This window comes from Bacillus rossius, chromosome 3, assembly GCF_032445375.1.
Source record: "Bacillus rossius redtenbacheri isolate Brsri chromosome 3, Brsri_v3, whole genome shotgun sequence".
In the NCBI taxonomy this organism is placed as follows: domain Eukaryota; kingdom Metazoa; phylum Arthropoda; class Insecta; order Phasmatodea; family Bacillidae; genus Bacillus; species Bacillus rossius.
The window spans coordinates 43,248,540-43,263,818 of record NC_086332.1 but is presented as its reverse complement, the minus strand read 5'-3'; the positions used below and the strand labels follow the sequence as shown (position 1 = coordinate 43,263,818).

General features: G+C 44.5%; 1 protein-coding gene across 2 annotated transcripts in view; it reads left to right on the top strand.

Moving 5' to 3' along the window:
* Positions 1 to 15,279, top strand: part of LOC134530593 (serine/arginine repetitive matrix protein 1-like) — a 155,674-nt gene that overhangs the window by 108,007 nt on the left and 32,388 nt on the right. For both annotated transcript variants that reach the window (XR_010074841.1, XM_063365567.1), the window contains exons 2-3: positions 6,883 to 7,054; positions 14,237 to 14,412. Coding sequence is in view for 1 of the 2 variants with exons in the window: in XM_063365567.1 (XP_063221637.1) it covers positions 6,902 to 7,054; positions 14,237 to 14,412 (329 nt within the window). In the remaining variant the exon portion in view is untranslated. The remainder of the gene's footprint in view (positions 1 to 6,882; positions 7,055 to 14,236; positions 14,413 to 15,279) is intronic.

The window sequence follows — 15,279 nt, the reverse complement described above, 5'->3', positions numbered from 1 at the left end:
GTTAATACTAAGTATTCCTTACAACAATTGGCGCATATGTTTATAGTTTAATTTATATATAATTCAAGCACAGATTTTTAAACCATGGAAAATATAATCGAATACTAAACGGGTTTGGAGCTGGTTGGTGGCCCTGCACAGCCACTGGCGTCACGCGCCGTGTCTCATCTGCTGTACACTGACGTAAGGCATGACACACGTCCCTGGCCGGATTACAAGGGTTGTCGCTACCCCTCTCCGCCCTTCTATCCCCCCGCCTCATCCTTCCTCGGCGCTGTTATCTATCGTTGAGTGGCCTTGGGAATTGTGTATTACCACAAACCTAGAAAAAAAAACTAGGACCAATAGTGTTATTTCTACAGAAACAATTTATTGATTATATTGCGTATTTAGTAAAACAAATTTTATCATGTAGGAATTTTTTTTTGTGGTTGTTTATGATTTGTTTTATTGAATGTCTACTATAATAATGTCTACTGAAATCAGAATTATGGAGCGCTCAAGAAGCTATTATTTAGGACTTAACTGCACGTTTTCGGTGTGACGCACAATGTTTGAGGAGAAAATATTTTCAAATGTTATTAGAAAACGTTGATATTACCACTGTACTAAATTCAGTTTAGAGAATGTTTTCCAGATATAAAAAAAAATCTCGATTTCGTGGGAGCGAAAGTCGCCCCAGCGCTTGCGGCTGTAGCACTGTCGCATAACGTAGGTTGTTTTCGGGTAAAAAATTTTTTTATCCCGGTGATGGAGGTCTCCCTTGCCCGAGAAGATTTGGCCGAAGTCGCAGCCTCGTCCGCCGGGCTGTTTCCTGGGCTCAGGAGTTCCTTCCCGGTGACGTAACTCGCGCGCGCGGTCTCACTTTCTCCGCCCGCAAGGTCGCCGCCGGCCTTCCATAGGTCACGCGCGTGCTGCCTCGGTCCCCACCCCAACCCTCCTGCATTACCACCCCCATCCCTCCCACTCTACCACCCCCACCCCTCCTACACTACTACCCCACCCCTCCTGCATTACCACCCCCATCCCTCCCACTCTACCACCCCCACCCCTCCTACACTACTACCCCACCCCTCCTGCATTACCACCCCCATCCCTCCCACTCTACAACCCCCACCCCTCCTACACTACTACCCCACCCCTCCTACACTATCACCCCCATCCCTCCTACTATTCCACCCCTACCCCTCCTACACTATCACCCCCACCTCTCCTACACTATCACCCCCATTCCTCCTACTATTCCACCCCTACCCCTCCTACACTATCACCCCCACCTCTCCTACACTATCACCCCCATCCCTCCTACATTATCACCCCCACCTCTCCTACACTACCCCCACTCCTCCTACACTACCACCCCCATGCCTCCTACTATTCCACCCCCACCCCTCCTACACTACCACCCCCACCTCTCCTACACTATCACCCCCATCCCTCCTACATTATCACCCCCACCTCTCCTACACTACCCCCACCTCTCCTACACTACCCCCACTCCTCCTACACTACCCCCACTCCTCCTACACTACTACCCCAATCCTCCTGCATTACCACTCCCATCCCTCCTACTCTATCACCCCCACCCCTCCTACACTACTACCCCACCCCTCCTACATTATCACCCCCACCTCTCCTACACTATCACCCCCACCTCTCCTACACTACCACTGCCCCTCCTATACACTACTACCCCACCCCTCCTACCTTACCACTCCCACCTCTCCTACACTACCACCCCCGCGCTTGGTCTGCCATTTTGTTTTTTGGAAGCCCTGCTGAAGCTGTACTGGAATGAATAGTGACTCATGACCACTCGTCGAACGATTGGAACTGATGCCGGGATGCAATTTTTGATTTGGATTGGCCTCGCGTGCCACCTTCAAACTTGCCTCCTACAGAGGCTATCAGTATAAGAACTATAGGAATGTTTCACAAGTGGGAAACGTGGACATTTTCGTGAGCTGAGAGTTCAAAACACCTTTGTATCGTCTTGCGTTTCGTGATTGTTTGAGTTTCTTTCAGGTACGTGTTTACTGTTGGTACATGAATCACGGCCACTCAGTGTGGAAGCAAAAACTTCCTGATTGACCAGGTAAAATAGGGCAATGTCTTCTCTTGCAGGCGGTCGCCACAAAGAAGAAACCGCTGGCATACCTTATTTGCAGTCTATTGAGCGTTCAGGTTTTTTTAGCGAACGTCTGGAAGAGAGTACGGAAAACAACTACACTCATCAGGTCATCCTCCCCCGAGCGTATTTTGTAGGAAACAAGTCGTTCTTTTCATATACTCGCTGTTTTCCTTCTGCCGCCATCATGGGCTTTAGTCCAGCACATAGTTTACAAGTACCGATCTTATTAAGTCTTTTTTTCGCTTTTACCGGAGCCGTTTCTAGTAGTTAAAAGTTTCCCTATTGTTTCGTGCTGCTATCTGCGCGTGATGGTAGCAAGTAACCTTTGTCGATTCAGACAGCGAATTCTAGCGGCGGGCGCAGAAAGTACGTGTATGATTCGCACTCAAAAATGTTGATAATTGAAAAACTAATATTTTATTTTATCAGTATATATTTGTCACGCTCGGCATTATTTTGGAGGATTACACGTTGAATTTCGTGTCCGAGTTTCGTACTATAAGTAGGGGCCGGAAAAATTCGCGGGTTCAATAACTTCCAGGATGAACTCCACAGTTCTGCGTACACTCGGTCAAATGTCACCCACTCATTGGCTGCTGTCTTGCGAGACGTCCCAACGTAGCTGCCTGTGATTCTATAAAGCTTTGGTTGGGTTTTGGTTGGGTGTTTCTCATTGGCCCAGAGTCATCCAGGTGAGTTGTGAGCCAATAGCAGAGGCAGCACTGAGGTATAACTATTTGTATTTTAGCCTATCGCTAAATGAATTCGCGAATTTTTCCGGTCTCTAACTATAAGTGTACCTGCAACACGAGAACAAACGAATTTTGCTCGTCATCGAGGTTAGATGTCACGCAATGGCGAGTACTGAAAGTCAGCGAGGTTCCGCGAGAGCTGGACGGGCTTGGTGTTGTGTTCGTGGTCTGATCGGAGACGGCGGCGGCGGCGGTGTCGGCGGGTCGTTGCGCTGCGGGAAGGCGGTCCCGCCCCGGGACACGCGGGGCCCCCCCGTGTGAAAGGAGCGGGAGTTGCGCCAGCGCGCATTCCTGGCAGATTGGGCGGTAAGTGGGCCGGCGACCATTCAAGTCCCGGCCAGCCCACGGGCCGCGCCAGACACTTGCCTGCACCGCTGCGCGCAGGGGCTTTGTGCTGACAGTGGTTGCCTACTGAATGGCCCGGCCAGATGTGCCAATCAATGGCTTCTCTCGCAGACGTCCGCCAGTCACAAGGGAACAATCGCTAGCACGTGCATGCCTCACTTTCCGCGAAAAATTCATTTTCCTTGCCATCGCATTGAACCGTAATTGTTACGTATTTAGGCGTCAATTCGCGGAATCACAGGAAGTTATGTAAACAGAGAATGACAACACGTCATAAAAATCTTGTCTATCAGCGTTATGTATGATAAATATCACGCATGTTTTTGGTTGTCTGTCGACTCCATATCAGGCACAATAATATTGGTGTAGTTCAGTTTATATTCTTAAGAGATATAAAAAATAATCTTATCGCCAAAGTGATTCAAAATGCTTGCATTATCAAATGTTAATAATGTTAGACGTAAAATAATTTACATGGATACTAACCCTGATACATAATCAGTTTTCTACAAAGGTGTTATTAGACATTTGTATTGATTAAACGTGTTACTGGATTAATAAGCTCATTGCTGTATGGAATAGTCTTTTTTTTATTTTCTGAAGTATAGTGTTTGGCGTAAACGTTACATCGCGTTTTATCGTTCGGATAACTGTGGTTACTGATGGGTTTGCCTGGAAGTTGGCGGCACTGCTGTGCTGATGTGCTGCCTGGTAGTTAAAGTCTTGGCTGTGTATATGCATATGTGTGTGTGTATGTGAAAGGCTGTGTGGGAGCGCGCTAGGGACCCTACTCGCGGGAGACCGCGCGGCGGCTGGACCGAGACGGAGATGGACAGAGCGACGGGGGGACAGAGGAGGGTGAAGGGGGAGCGACGCCGCGGCCACCTGAGAGAGGCCCCCTTGCGGCCGCGGGGCGGGCCGACCCCCCCCCCCCCCTCCACCCCCCATCCACGGCATTCCTGCGCCTGGGAACCTGGCCTCGCCCCGCCTGCCCCCTCGCTCCATGACGTCGTCATCGTACAGAATCGCATTTCCTCTCACTCCGCGCGGCAAGACGTGCCTATCAGCGGAGACCCTGTCAGCTAGTCAGCGATACAGGCAACGCGAATAAAATGTCCTGTCCAACGGCGAACGCCACACACACTTCCGATTTAGAAAGTTTTTTTTTATGTGCAAACAATGTTAGCTCATGGTATACGGCTTTTGGGAGGAATAATTTCGACAAAATTGGAACGTGTCACAAAGATGGCGGACCCACAACATGAACCCGTAACTAGACACTTTCGTAAACATGAGGGGACATAACAAACGTATTGGTGTGCCAAACTTAACCTTTATTGTAGTGAACCTACCCTGGAATATATTTGGTAATCTAAAGTAGTCTAAAGCGTCTGAAGTAGCTTGGCTTCTGGGTTGTAGCCGCGTCCGAGGTGAATATATCACCGACGTTTCGGTCGACATTGCAGTCGCTATCATCAGGGTAGAGTTACCTACTGAGGTTATTACAAGTTCTTCTGCCTTTAAATACTATCGCCTGAGAGGACGAGTGTTTCCCGATTGGCTGCAGATGTTGGGCCAACCACAGCCTTTCTTTGTCCAGTTGGCTTATTGGTTTGGCCAGTCGGAACTGGGCTCGCTGTCAAACTGACTTGAATGTTAACTAGAACAGACTGTATTCGTATTCATTAATTCGTTGATAGCTTATGTGCTGCGGTTGCAATGGAAGGTTTGTTTCAAAAGTGTTAAGCGAGCACGGTCTTGTGTTTGCTGGAAAGTCACTATGGACATGAGGACATGCGAGTCCCGAGTACTGGGTTCGAGTACTAGCCACAGCTTGGAGTTCACCGCCACAAACGGCAGCGTGATGCTGGAAAACGCTCTTTCTCTCACCTGATTTGTCGCAACCTCTCTCCTGTATTCGACCTTCCTCGGTAACACTTGACGCAATTTGATTTCAACCAAACACTTTGCCTGTTGCTTCTCGTGTGTTGTAACGTTCACGTGTGGACAATATAATTGCGCCAAAGATACTTACATTAAGAATTATATGAACTTTTTTTCTCGTGAATTTCATTTAACAAGAGTGAAACTTGACACACAAGGAACCTCTCCAAGTTCACGTGCGAGATTATTATTTTCTGTCATATGATGTAGATGCTGTATCTATATCCAGTGACGTACGGAAGAGTACGATTGGCGAATAACAGAAGGAAGGGGGAATGAGTCAGAACAATACCATTGTATTTTTCGCTTGTAATTATTTCTCAAAAATATTCAAACCACCATCTTGTTTCATCTACTAACCGTCCATATATTTTAATTAATTTTATGTAGGCTTAAGTATTATGCTGATATTCTACAATAGGCCACATGATTTTATTTTTTTAAAATTTAACGTGTTTAGCAAATAATATTTTTTAATATAAAGATAGATAATAGTATTAAAAATACTGTGTGAATTCCTTCGTACCCTTGAGGCAAACTTGTTGTACACCAGGTGTTACGATAGCGCGAGGGCCTTGTCTTGCAATGTGGCTCTTGCCCTATGTGCTTGTCGTTGGTGTTTACTTGGACTAAGGCGTACCAAGCATCGACACTGAAGGCCTCGTGGTTCGGAGGCTCTTGTTCTATACGCTTGTTAAGTTGTCAAGTACGGCACACAGTGACGGTCCTTCCCCACTCCATATATCACCAGGAATATTAGACCTTGCCATCTTGCAATTTCAAATATTTATATATAGCTTGAAATAAAATTAGCTTTGGCTACCTGTTGAAGTCAACACTTGTGAACTGGTGTGATAATCGTAATAATTGTAGTCGCCCGCGTTAAATAATAAGTTATTACCTCGCGGCGCTTATGTACTAAAGCCTTTTAGCAAATATGTTATTGCGACAAGGTATAGAAGGTGTGGGCAAGGGTGGATCCAGAATGAGGCTCAGGGAGGGGCCAAATTAATTTTTCTAATAAATTTTAGTATATTTAGAATTAAAATACGTAGCAGTAAGTTTAGTATGGTCTTAATTAGCTTGCTGCTCTTTTTAACAGAGGGTTGGAAGCTGAAGAATAATATTGTAGTTCTTATTTAGTCGTGTGCATTAGATTTCTGGTTCAAAAACGTCATATTATTTATAGCACTGCAGTACTTTAGTAATTTTGGAAAACTATGATTAGGAAAATCAGAAATTTTTCAGGGTTCAGAAGGGAGGGGGGCATGCCACTACGCACCCCCATCCCCTCCTTCTGGATCCGCCAGTGGGCGTGGGAGATATGATTTATGCCTTGACTTGCCAGAAATTGAGATGAATAGTTCAAAATTAGAATTATAGCAAATAAATGGAATGATCCCAGATGTCGGGGGGCCTGCTCTCATGGCGTCAGAAGATGGTGTTGATGGCCTTCCAAAGGAGCTACTACTTAGTTTGAAAAATTTCGCGCTTCCCGTCGACCTGGGAGGCCAGAACAACGCCGTTGTTTTTCTTCGCTTGTAATTATTTTCTCAAAAAAATATATTTCTACCACAATCTCGTCCATATTTTTTTAAGATTAATTTTGGCATGGGCCTAAGCATGAACGCTGATCATGGAACTGCGTGTTTAACAAGTGTTATCTCAGGATGTGAAGACTGAGGGGCGGCTCGCGGGGTCTGGTTGCAGGAATGAGAGGCGAGGCGCCATGGGCAACTCCAGCTCCCAGGCGCAGCGGCCGGCGCGCGGCCTGCACAAGGTGCTGCCCGAGAGGGCGCCGGGCCAGCGGCTGCGCTTCACCGACAACGGCGCCATCTTGCACGGCGGCGGCACGCTCAGCGGCCGGCCGCACCACCTGCAGGTGGGTGCGCCGGCGGCACCTCGCCAGTGTCAGGAACCTGTCCGGCGTCTTTTGTGAGTTCAATCACACTGAGATATCAGGAAAGCATTGGCGTTTCATAATGTTGTGGGGGGGGGGGGGGACAAATAATGATCTTGATGTCATGTAAACCCATTCCCCTCTTGCTAGGACGAGGAGGTCCGGGGGTCCTCCTACGGAAATTTTTGATTTTAAAAAGTGCAAAATAGCGCTTCTTAAGCAGTTTTTTTTGTATCTAACCATTGGATACATCCGATGTTAAAATTATTATTGTTTCCTTAAGATAAAATTTGATGAGTGAAGAAATTACAAATAAAGTTGGGCAGAATAATATTATAAAATAAAAATATCACGGTCTAGAAAGTTGGGGGGGGGGGGGGGACAGTCCCCTCCACCCAAAATGTTCAGGGGGACACGTCCCCCCTGTCCCCCCCCCCCCCCCCGGTTCCTACGCCCCTGGGAAAATTATACTTTTAGATCTCCAACATTTACACATAGAAATTTAAGTACCTTATGCTTTTTGCTTCATAAATGAAAACTGAACATATTATATTTTGGTTTATCATTTTTTTTAAGTAAATTGCTTGATGATTTCGTTATAACAAGTCGTATGTATTAATTTTATTGAATACATGAATTAATTACACGTGTACGAAAGATATGCTCACAGTAACATGCGTGCAAACCAGCATTAAATACAGACTACTTATAGAAATAACAATTCCAGTCTCATGTCCAGCTATAATGCTGGGGAGAAAAAAAACAGTATAGTAGCTCACTGTGGATTACAATAATCCTTCTAAAATAATCCCCTCTGTAACAATATGTAGCTAAGTTGCTGAAATTTTCTTATTACGTCTTCGCTTGTTAGTTTTTTTAAATCCTGGAAGGGATGGGTCAGGACTCCCTGAAAATTTAACTTCCTTCACGAATACGTCCCTGTTGGAAGTAAAACACGTTTACCTTTTACCTGCGTCTGTGATTGGACCGCATTTGACTAGAGGGACTCTTGAGCCAATGAAAAACGTGAGACGTATCGAATCACAAGCAACCTGGACAACAGGTCTCGCAATTTAGTGGCCATGAGCAGGTTGCATCTGCCCGAGTACGTAGAGGATAGAAATATTCAAAGCGGAAGAAGACGGCAAGGCAGGCCCTGCAAGGCGGTAAACCCGCTGATTCGCCGGCAGCTAAGGCCTGGCGCGATGGCGGTGGGCAGACGATCCAGTAGACCGGCTCGAACCGCGGGCGCACGGGGTTTCAGGCGTCGTAACAGTTTCATTAACGACATTGGAATCAGTTGCAAATACGTGTGTGTTAGGAAGTACGCAAAAATTGTATGGAAATATGAGATGTTTTGATCAGTGAAAAATCGTACAAGACCTGGATAAATCAGGGAAAAGTTTTTTCTGAACATTCTGGCTGTCTTCCCGGCAGCTACAAACTCAAGTAGGATGTTCATTAATGAGGACGATAACAGAGTAAGAAGTATTTAAAACATTTATGGACATACGTCATTGCTTGTTTTCACAGTATGTCATAAAGAAACAACGAGAGTGGACAAGAAAGATGAATACACAGACACAAAGAAAAAAAAGCCAAAACCAACTGATGTTGAATGTTTGAACGCACATGCAGCACAGAGAGAATTCCGTGGAAGGAATTACCCATTATATTTTTTTTGCGACTAATTCCTTCCACGGCATTTTCTCTGTGCTGTCTACGCGTTCACACATTTTACGTAGGGCTCATTTTCGTTGGTTTTGCTTTGTGTTTGTGTATTCGTCTTTCTTGTCCATGCTCGCGGTTTCTCTATAACATGCAGTGAAAACCAGCAGTGGCTTGTGTCCGTTAAAATGTTTTTAATCGACCTTCCCTATTGCCCCTTTGCAATCATCATTCAGAGAGGGCAAAGGCGGAATTGCAATAGCCCGTCGTCACCGTTAGTCAGTTATCCGTCCGTTGGTCACGTGACCTGCAATCAGAGGGCCCAAAAAAAATTCCGTTTGACGGCCAGACGGATGGGTTATATCTATATATGGTTTTAGCTGCGGCAGTCAATTGTTACTAGAATACAGGACTGTGGTGTTTTTTTATTAGGTCGTTCAGATATTTTTATTTAATAGCATTGTGGTTTTTGAAACCCAAGTCCAAACAATTAAATCACGACTGTGAATTCTTCCGAGGATTTTCTAATTCGTACAAAAACACGACACAAAAATAGTAAACAACATCGAAATAAGTCTTTGAGAGAAAAACACTGGATGTGGTAGCACTTCTTTGGGAAGATATTCTGACGGACGTATGAAGTCATGCTTGGCTAGCTGCGTGGCGTTGACGGATGGAAGAGTGACGGACGGACGGATGACGGACGGGGGCGACGGGCTATTGTAATTCCGCCATAAGAATGCGTGGGAGAAAATGTCACTTTACGCCTCGCCGATAATTAGTACAGATATTTCAAAACAGCAACAACCCCAGCGATAGTGGCCGGATCCAAGATGGCGGGCGTGTGCCGGTAGCGTCTCCCGCGGCGGTCCGAGTGCCCCCCGCGCCGCCGTGGCCCGGGCCCCGGCGAGGTTCAAGGTCAGCAGGAAGACGGGACAGGACGGCTTTTACCGACTGACCTTCGCAGCAATGCGGGCTTCAGCCAGGAGGCTGTCTCGCAGCGCTCCTCGCGGCTCGGGCCGGTAACTGTTTCCTCCACTCCGGGACGGACAACATTCATGCAGTCACGGTCCTTCGCGTACTTCCTTCTTTATTTATACAGTGGAACCTCGACATGTCGGATCAAGGGCGGATCCAGACTGATGGTCAGGGTGAGGGCCAAATTAAATTTTCTAATACAGTTCTACTACATTTACAATTAAAATATTTAGTACAATTTTGTTTGTGGTTCAAAAAAGTCCTATTATCTATATCACTGCCGTAAAATAATACTTTAGTAAGTTTTGTAACCTGTGATAAGGAAATCTGGAGAAAATCTGAAAATGTTTCAGATTTATGGGAAGGAGGGGGGGGGGGGTGCTGCAGTTATGACATGTGTGTCGGATTAGCGAATTGGCTGGATTATCGAACTTCAATATAGTTTTAACCGTAATAACAAAGAAAAATGAATGTACAGTACAATAATGTGCTGCTTCAGGGCAGAAAATCTGTAGGATTCCCATCCGTGAAAAAGGGGGGGGGGGGGGAATTACGTTTTGTCATTCTCGTTTCACAGTTACGATTTTGCAAGTGCAAGCGAGCCCCCTCAGAGAGAGGCTTCCTGTTTCCGGGGGGAGGATGGTGCTGTCCCCTCCCCCCATTCCCCCGGGGGTGTACTCCCATGAGCTCTTGTATACGAAGAAAGATAAAATTCAGGATCGTTACACAGAAAAAAAATTGTACTTTTAAAAAAGATTTCCTTTGGAAACCAGTTGCCAAGAAATAGTTTGTAACTTTGCATATGTATAACACGTGGCTATGGTTATTTTTTTCGAGATTGTAATGAGTATTTATTAAGAAAATTGGTGCATAAGTAGTAGTGAAAACCTGTTTCGTACTCACTACCTGTCTTCGAAAATAAACGTTCAGACTCATTTAACTATATACGTATATATAAAGAATTGGTTTAAGGTTTTACATCTAGCTATTCCCCTCCTCTGCCCGTTCTCCCACCCAGGGCCGCGTCTAGGGGGGGGGGGGCAAAAGGGGCATTTGCCCCGGGCCTTACATTCAAGGGGGCCTCAAATTTTATCCAAAAAATATATCATTATTTAAAGTTAATTCCCATTTTATATCTGACTTAATAATAACTTGTCTTTAAATTTAGATACCTATTTATTTAGTTTTGTAAATCATGATTCCACAATAAAACCACACCATGCTGTAACTTGTATGGTTTTATTTATAACTACTGAGTAAGTCACCGACATCGACGCCGGTCCATGAACCTCCTCAAACACTAGAACCATGTGATTGTGATGGTGATGCCTTTGACTTTACCACTTTCAAGCTCTGATAAAGTTAAAGAAAACACAGAAGTAACTAAAATAAATAATTGTAATCTCATTAACACAACTCCAGAAATTTCCATAACTTCTAGAAACTGTTCTAGGACTGAAAGAAGTGTAGAGTTTGATAGTGCAGTGTTAATAGAAGAAATCCAGCAAGATCCTACGGCATGGCCTGGCAATATCACTGACGAAATGATTAGTTATTGTGTTGATAAGGGGCCGGACTTTTTTAGTAATAATGATGGAGACTACACAACTTCTGCTAGGCAATATCCAAAATGTACTAGTAAACTAACATCATCTGCATTTGTGAGAGTTCTTGAAAATGGAGTGACAGGAGAGAAAATGGTTATTGTACTCTAAATGTACGGGAAATGTGTTTTGCTTTGCGTGCAAACTTTTTAGTTATTGTAAACTATCAAAATTTGTAAATGGTTTTTCTAATTGGAAGAAAACAGAAGAAAAATTGAGGGAGCATGAAAACAGTATTGAACACAAAGCATGTTCTTTAAAATGGGTTCCAAAAAAAATAAGATAATGTCAATTTCATCACATTTAGATGCACAAGTGACTGAGAAAAATTACTGGAAGAATGTTCTTGTTAGAGTGGTGGCAGTTGTAAAATTTTTGTGCAGTCGTGGTCTTCCTTTTCGTGGTGATAATCAGATGCTTGGATCACCTCGTTATGGTAATTACCTAGGAATTTCGGAACTCCTTGCTCAGTTTGATCCTTTTTTACAGGAACATTTAAGGATACATGGGAACAAAGGAAAAGGTCATGTATCGTATCTTTCTTCTGATATATGTGAAGAATTCATTGAGCTAATGGCCAACAAAGTTCGGAAACACATGCTAAATGAGATTAGACAGGCCAAATATTATTCACTGATAGTTGATTCTACACCTGATGTTTCCCATACAGATCAGATCAGTTATCTTTTGTGTTTAGATACTGCCTTAACGGTAACATTTTGGAAAGGTTTTTGTGTTCCATTCCAATTTACATCCACACAGGAAGAAATTTAAGTGAAGTTGTAACCTGTACTCTAAAAGACAACACCATTGATATCCAGGATTGCCGAGGTCAGAGCTATGATAATGCAGCCAACATGTCAGGAAAATATGAGGGCCTACAAGCGCACATTAAATCAATAAACAGCTCTGTGCTGTATGTTCCATGTGCAGCACATTCAGTAAACTTAGTAGGAAAAAACAGCGTTGGTGAATGTATTCATGCAACAAAACTGTTTCTGTTTATAAAAAAGTTGTACTCATTTTTCTCTGCTTCCACTCACAGGTGGTCAGTTCTTGAAGGAGTTATTTCAGAAAGCACAGGAAATAGCGGAAAGCCAAAAATCAATGTCAAGAGCTTGTCGGAAACAAGGTAGTCATGCAGAGAAGATGCATTGAAAACTCTCGTCATTCATTATGATGATATTTTCTGTGTATTTAATGATATGTTCAACGACAAAAATGAAACGCAAGTCACGAGGATGGAAGTGAACTCCCTCATGAAGAAAATGCAATATTTAGAATTTGCTTTTATGGCCGTATTTTGGTACGACATTATGGAAGATTCGGTGCAGTAACCAAGCATCTACAGAAGCCTGGACTCGATGTCATAACTGGTCATCAACTGATGAATTCTTTGAAAGATTTTGTTTCCGATTTGCGAAATAATTTTGATGAAATTGAAGTTAAAGCAACACAACTAAGCAACCATGTGTTACAAACTTTTGTAGATACTTGATCATCCAAAAATAAAAAGTTTTTGGATGGAAAAGACGAACTTTCAACTGTTGTAACATCCCGCGAGAATTTCAGAATTTCCACATTTCTATGCATTGCTGATAAGCTCCGCATGGAACTGGAGAAGAGAGCTGCTTCCTACAAAGATATTGCCTCAACATTTGGGGTTCTTCGTAACTTAACTACAGCAAGTGAAGATGAACTCAAATCTAGTGCTACTGAGTTGGTCAGAAAATACAGAAAGGATCTGCAGCCTGTTATTACAAATAAATTATTACACTTATCATCATTTCTCAGAGAGCAACAAGTTAAAGACAGCGTTACATCATCACTCCACAAAAGGTTTTGCAGCACTTATATAACAGTGATATAATTGATGTATTTCCAAATGTAGCAATAGCACTGCGCTTGTATTTGACACTACCAATCACAAACTGTGAAAGTGAAAGATCATTTTCAAAACTGTCAGTTCTGAAGAATCAATTCCGATCTACCATGTCACAAGAGAGATTAAACTCGTTAGCGGTGATTTCTACAGAACATGATCTTGTGAACAGCATTTTATTTGATGGACTCATTAACTTGTTTGCTGCTAAAAAGGCAAGGAAGAAGTTTATTGCAAAGTGAGTTAATAAATATGTAATTTTGATTGGTCGGGATCTGCAACTCATAAAATTGTGTAAATATTTGAGAACGATTTAAGACTTTCGTAAATGAAGCAGAGAAATATTGGGGGTGGGTGTTGGCTATGAAATATTACTCCATTTCAACTAGAAAATTTGTTGTTATACATTATTTTGTTTTCTCTGCATAAATATGTTTCATATTTCTGTGTATAGATGCTGCATTTCATTATGGTACTTCTTGTCCTTTTTTATGTTAGTTATTACATACATACATGCAAAAATATGAGTTTTTCATACCTGAAAATTATCACTACAATAAAAAAAGGGGGGCCTCTGAATATTGTTGCCCCAGGCCTCCAATTCTCATAAAACGGCCCTGCTCCCACCACGTACCTAACTATTCCCCTCGTGCGATCGAAATGGTCGTAACGCTCAGTTATTATCTTTGAAAGATGTGTGCAATGGGAGTGCATGACTTGATGTAGGCTTTTGGACATACGCCATTGCTTAGCACATGTATGTCTGTAGAAGAAAACAACAAAAAAACACAAATGACAAAAAAACACAAATTAAGCAAAGAATTGCTGTTGTCAGGATTTAACGCCACACAATACTCCACAACAGGAATATGGTCAACAAACAAAGAAAAACAAAGAAAAATGGACTAACAGTACGAAAAAAAAAACCACGAATGATGACAGCACAAAAATACCGAACCCAAAAAATTCAGCACAACAGTTCTTGTGGCCCCCTCAGCAAAGATGTGATCCGGAGACACGGTGTGGTTGCAGGGCGACGCCGACGACTTCCGGGCGCGCAGCTCGTCCACGCTGCAGCACCGGCCCCCGGCGCGCGACGGCCCAGAGCGACTGGGCGCCGGCGGCAAGCGGTTCGGCAGCGAGCCCGACCTCCGCTTCCTGCCCGGCGCGCGCGAGCACGACAGCCCCGCCAAGCAGCGCATCGCCAGGTCAGCCCCTCCCCTTGTTGTCTCTGTTCCCCCTCCCTTCCGCCATTCCTCCCTCCCACCCTTCATACCTTCCTCCCTTCCTCCCTTCTTCCCTTACACCCTGCCACTCTTCTTCCCTTCCTCCCTTCCACCCTTCTTCCCTCCCACCCTGCCACTCTTTTTCCCTTCCTCCCTCCCACCATTCCACCATTCCACTCTTCTTCCCTTCCTCCCTTCCACCCACCCTGCCACCCTTCTTCACTCCCACCCTGTCACACTTCTTCCCTCCCACCCTGCCACTCTTCTTCCCTTCCTCCCTCCCACCCTGCCACCCTGCCACCCTTCCTCCCTTCCTCCCTTCCTCCCTTCATACCTTCCTCCCTTCTTCCCTCTCAATCTGCCACTCTTCTTCCCTTCCTCCCTCCCACCGTTCCTCCCTTCCTCCCTTCATACCTTCCTCCCTTCTTCCCATACAACCCTTCTTCTTTCCCACCCTTCTTCTTTCCCACCCTTCTTCCCTCCCACCCTGCCACCCTCCCACCATTCCACCCTTCCTCCCTACCACCCTTCTTCCCATCCACCCATCCACCCTTCCACCCTTCCTCCTATTCTCCCATCGTCCCGTGTGATATACAGAATGGCCGACAAACGTGGGCGACTGGTTGGCGCGACGAATTACAGGCTGTCTATAAAAGACTGTCCCAGTTAGGAATTTTAATAGTATCAACTGTAAGTTTTGTAGAGTGTTGGTTTAAGCGTACAATTAAAGAGTAACTCGAAACAGTTTCAGATAAGCGCATGCGCGAATACTTTTTTGTTGTTTTCTAGCTCGCAGCACGAAAAAAAAAAAAAATGGCTCTTTCCCCAGTTAGCAGAGGGTGAACCTGT